General features: G+C 42.3%; 1 protein-coding gene across 5 annotated transcripts in view; it reads right to left on the bottom strand.

The window, feature by feature from the left end:
• The window catches only part of ank2b (ankyrin 2b, neuronal), a gene marked incomplete in the record, with an annotated part of 125,750 nt that overhangs the window by 58,212 nt on the left and 62,977 nt on the right, over positions 1–4,561 (bottom strand). For all 5 annotated transcript variants that reach the window (XM_014017466.1, XM_014017467.1, XM_014017468.1 and 2 more), the window contains 2 exon segments: positions 103–190; positions 3,738–3,879. In XM_014017466.1, coding sequence (XP_013872920.1) covers positions 103–190; positions 3,738–3,879 — 230 coding nt within the window.

Raw genomic sequence — 4,561 nt, 5'->3', positions numbered from 1 at the left:
GTTTTAAACAATAAAAATCTTTCTCAAAAACAACCCCTGCATCAGATTCAAAGAGCAACAAAGCAAATAAAYGTAAGTGGAATCTCAATAGTTAATCCTGACCTGGTAACTGCGAAGCATATCCTCCATCGTGCCTTCATGTCGGGGGGAGTAGTAGCCGTGGTGTGTGGGGGTGAAGGATCTGTCTGAGCTGCAGYACAGAGGAAAAACGTGTTAAAGCAGTGAGGCTCAGAAAACACAGGAAATAAGTGTAGACAGGTTGAATCAAGATAATTCTCTGTAACACAAACAGGAGGTAATGTTCATCAGCTAACAAGATGAATTCATTCAGACAAGAGTTTGTTTTTCTGAAGCTCCTTATTTTAATAAAAGTCACTCAGCTGAGACAAACAGAACAAACCACAGAGCCTGGAGCTGAGTGATGCGCCAGTTAAATGTTGATCAAACCAAAAGCTTTTTAACTGTCAAATTATTACTGACAATAAATGTTTGTTGCCTCAAACCTGCAATATAAATGGACTTTAACTGATTTATAAGTAATAGATCTGAATCATTTATTCCAGATAAACAAACAAAACAACCTGGTTTTAATATTTTAAAACAATTTATGTAAAAGTGAAAAATGGTAAAAGCATACATGGTGAGCTTCTCTGCTCTGAAGCATCAACCATTCCCTTCAGAAACCACTAATCAGTTTATCAGGACTAAAATCATCTCAGTTTAATAAAAACATCTGTATCAGCAGCAGCATGAAGACCAAGGAYGAAGCTGTGGTGAAGAACAGATCAGATTAAGGCTGAGTCACAATACAAGATTTTAAAACAGTCGGCCGATTTTCAAAGATTGATAGGGCCCCACACGAGAGGATAAAAAAAATCATGGATCTACCAGGTTTGGTCCTACAGTGTGTGGTGTACAGCCACAGAGCAGGAGACAACACACCACACACGAAAAGATATTTCATTCATGAACATTCAGATGTCAGATATTAAATCTCGCGAGAATTCAGACGTCTGAGAAAAAATCTCACGTGACCTCCAGAGAGACGTGAGTTCAGAGTAAATAAACTTTTGTGACGAGGAAGAAACAATGTTGATCGTTTGTGGACTATTTTTATCAGAGAAAAAACAATTATATAGGACTTTTAACATCCAGCAGACTTTCTGGTGAGTCATGACAGTTTTTTGTCTTCTGTATTTGGATTCCTCTCCGTGTTTATGTCACCTTGCTTTCTGATTGTCTACATGTCTCATTCACAGGCCGAGAGCTCGGGTGAACACTACACACACTGTGATATCGGGCCAAAAAATCTAACATGTTGAATATCCCCGATTTGAGGTCGGAGCGGTCCTGATGTCCTTCCAAGCTGACTAGATCACTCTTAACTCACCACCCACGACAGGAATATCTGCTATGATTATCTTCAGAGCCATCACGATAATCTGGACTTCCTTAAGATTGTTGCAAGGGCAAAAATCGGCATGATTTTCTTGTAGTGTGACGTCGACCTTAGTTTCTAAAGCAGCAGCTGTGGAGACCCTGAAGGAGGAAGATGTGTCCAAAGAACCGCTGGAAGCTGACACAGCTGGCCTTCAGAAAATATGAAAATACAAGAAACCTGTTGGAGTCTTTCTTGTAGTGTGACGTCAGCCTTAGTTTCTAAAGCAGCAGCTGTGGAGACCCTGAAGGAGGAAGATGTGTCCAGAGAACCGCTGGAAGCTGACACAGCTGGCCTTCAGAAAATATGAAAATACAAGAAACCTGTTGGAGTCTTCCAGAGATCTGAGACTGGGACAGAGGTCCAGCTTCAAGCAGGACAAAGACCCACTGAAGAGCTCTACTGCAGTTGAAGGTCCTGGACTGGTCCAGTCAAAGTTCAGACCTCAGTCCAATAGAGAATCTCTGCTTTGATTTAAAGCTAGTTGGACAGAAGCAGCACCATCCAACCTGAAGCAGCTGGACTGGCTGGGTTCTGAAAGAATAGATGGGCCAGGATCCTGGAGAACACTTTATTAGGTACACATTGCTAGTRTCAGGTTGGAYSCCCTTTTGCCTTCAGAACTGCCTCAATTCTTCGTGGCATAGATTCAACAAGGYACWGGAAACATTCCTCAGAGAGTCTGGTCCATACTGACATGATGGCATCACACAGTTGCTGCAGATTTGTCAGCTGCACATCCATGATGTGAATCTCCCATTCCACCACATCCTGAATATATATACCTGAAAGRTGCTCTATTGGATTGGAATCTGGTGACTGTGGAGGCCATTCAAGTTCAGTGAACTCAATGTCGTGTTCAAGAAACCAGTCTGAGATGATTCATGCTTTATGATATGGTGYGTTATCCTGCTGGAAGTAGCCATCAGAAGATGGTACACTGTGGACATGAAGGGATGGACATGATCAGCAGCAATACTCAGGTAGGCTGTGGCGTTGACTCAATGCACAGTTGGTACTAATGGGCCCTGTAATGGAACTAATACTGTTATGTTTAAGCCAGTAATTCATGACACCCTTTAATGACCTAGATTTTCATGACATGCTGTTCATCAGCAGATAGAATGATTAAAGTCAAAAAAAGATTTGCTATCAACAGTCATTCTTAGATATCATTTGTGTTTATCTTTGTGTTTTCCCTTGACCTTGTATCAAATCTTGCTAAGATGACATAATGGTGTTTGTTAATATATAAATGAGGCCTCTCGAGGGGAGAGACAGACAGTGACAGAGGGAGGCAGAGGCAGAGAGACAGGGCAGGTTGTTCTCTGTGTTTCCTGTTGTTGCAATAAAACTCAGCTGATCATCTCATGGAGTACCTTCATTCTTGGACCACGTATTTCTGTCTTTGTTAATTAAATATTGCCATAACAGGCCCAAAGTGTGTCAAGAAAATATCCCCCACACCATTGCATCACCAACACCAGCCTGAACCGTTGATAAGGCAGAATGGATCCATGCTTTCATGTTGTTGACGCCAAATTCTGACCCTACCATCTGAATGTTGCAGCAGAAATCGAGACTCATCAGACCAGGCAACGTTTTTCTAATCTTCTATTGTCTAATTTTGGTGAATCTGTGTGAATTGTAGCCTCGGTTTCCTGTTCTTAGCTGACAGGAGTGGCGCCCGGTGTGGTCTTCTGCTGCTGAAGCCCATCCTCCTCAAGGTCGACGTTTTGCGCATTCAGAGATGTTCTTCTGCCTACCTTKGTTGTAACGRGTGGTTATYTGAGTYACTGTTGCCTTTCTATCAGCTCAAACCAGTCTGGCCATTCTCCTCTGATCTCTGGCATCAACAAGGCATTTGCACCCACTTGACTTTATGAATTGTTTGACTCATGCAGATGTTTTTATGCCCGAGTGCCTCCACTCTTCTCCTCAGATTATGTAAAGGAACGGAACACGCTGGATCATCATGAGTTCAACTGTTAAATCCACATCAAATTTCTGAATTGCAATGGTCAGGCTCATGATTAGAGGAATGATGGGTGTCTGAAGACCTTTCTGCAGTTTTGTATTTTCATACTGATTTACAACAATACTAATCAGAGGATTAACAGACAGGTGGAGACACAACAAGGACTTTAAATCATGTTTAAACAATAAAAGATGCTTCTAACGTCATGAAGTTCAGCTGATGTGTAAGTGGAGTACTGTGAAGCAGAAACACTTTAGAGWGATCTATTTACTGTGAGCTGGTTTTCAGTTTGGTTCTGGTTCTGTGTTCTGGTTCTGGTACCTGTCAGTGCGTCCTCCCTCCAGGTTGAAGCGGAGGTAGTTCATCCCATCCAGATACTGTCCTGGAAGAGAATCATCTCCGAGCTCCCTCAGGTCCTCGGCCCTCAAATACTCYCCTCCATCACCTGTCATGGTGTCGTCGCCTTCAGAGGAAACAACCGGAGGAGAGAAAAACCAGCAAAATGACACAAAGTCAAACTTTCTAATCCAGTGATGTCATGAAAATGTAGTTAGACTAAACTAAAACCAAGAGATTTATCTGKTCTTCCAGSAGAGRGGTCCAGTCCTGGTCCTGRAGGGTCTSCGCYCTGCAGGTTTTACTGGTTTCTCTGCTCCAACACACCTCATTCAGTGACCTCTTCAGGTTCKGCATGAGTCTGTTAATCAGCCATTCATTTGAACCAGGTGTGTTGAAGCAGAATTACCTCTAAATCCTGCAGGGTAGTGGTCCTCCAGGATGTGTCGTATTTCAAAGCCCACCTCAAGCTGCMAATCAGTGAGATCCTCTCTGCAGTTTGAGCACTTTAAACCCAGCTTTCTGCAGCATTCTGTCATACTTACAGTTCAGTTCTGTTTGAGACATGTGGTTTTTCTCCTGAGCGCTGCTGGCTTTTTTACTAGCAGGAGAATAATCTGAAGAAGAGGAGGAATTCAGTGAATTCCTCCTCCCAGTGATTATTGTCAAACTTTTTGAAACTATAAAGTTATTAAAAGGAAGTCAAATCTSATCGTTGCTGTTTCACTTGCAGGAAACAGAATCTTTTCCAAAGGTTTCAAAACAAAACTCTTTTTGGGGACAAAGTTAGTAATAATTAATTGTAGGGG

This window comes from Austrofundulus limnaeus, unplaced genomic scaffold, assembly GCF_001266775.1.
Source record: "Austrofundulus limnaeus strain Quisiro unplaced genomic scaffold, Austrofundulus_limnaeus-1.0 Scaffold169, whole genome shotgun sequence".
Lineage (NCBI taxonomy): Eukaryota > Metazoa > Chordata > Actinopteri > Cyprinodontiformes > Rivulidae > Austrofundulus > Austrofundulus limnaeus.
Note: the sequence above shows the minus strand (reverse complement) of the source record. Positions and strands in the feature narration are given on the sequence as shown.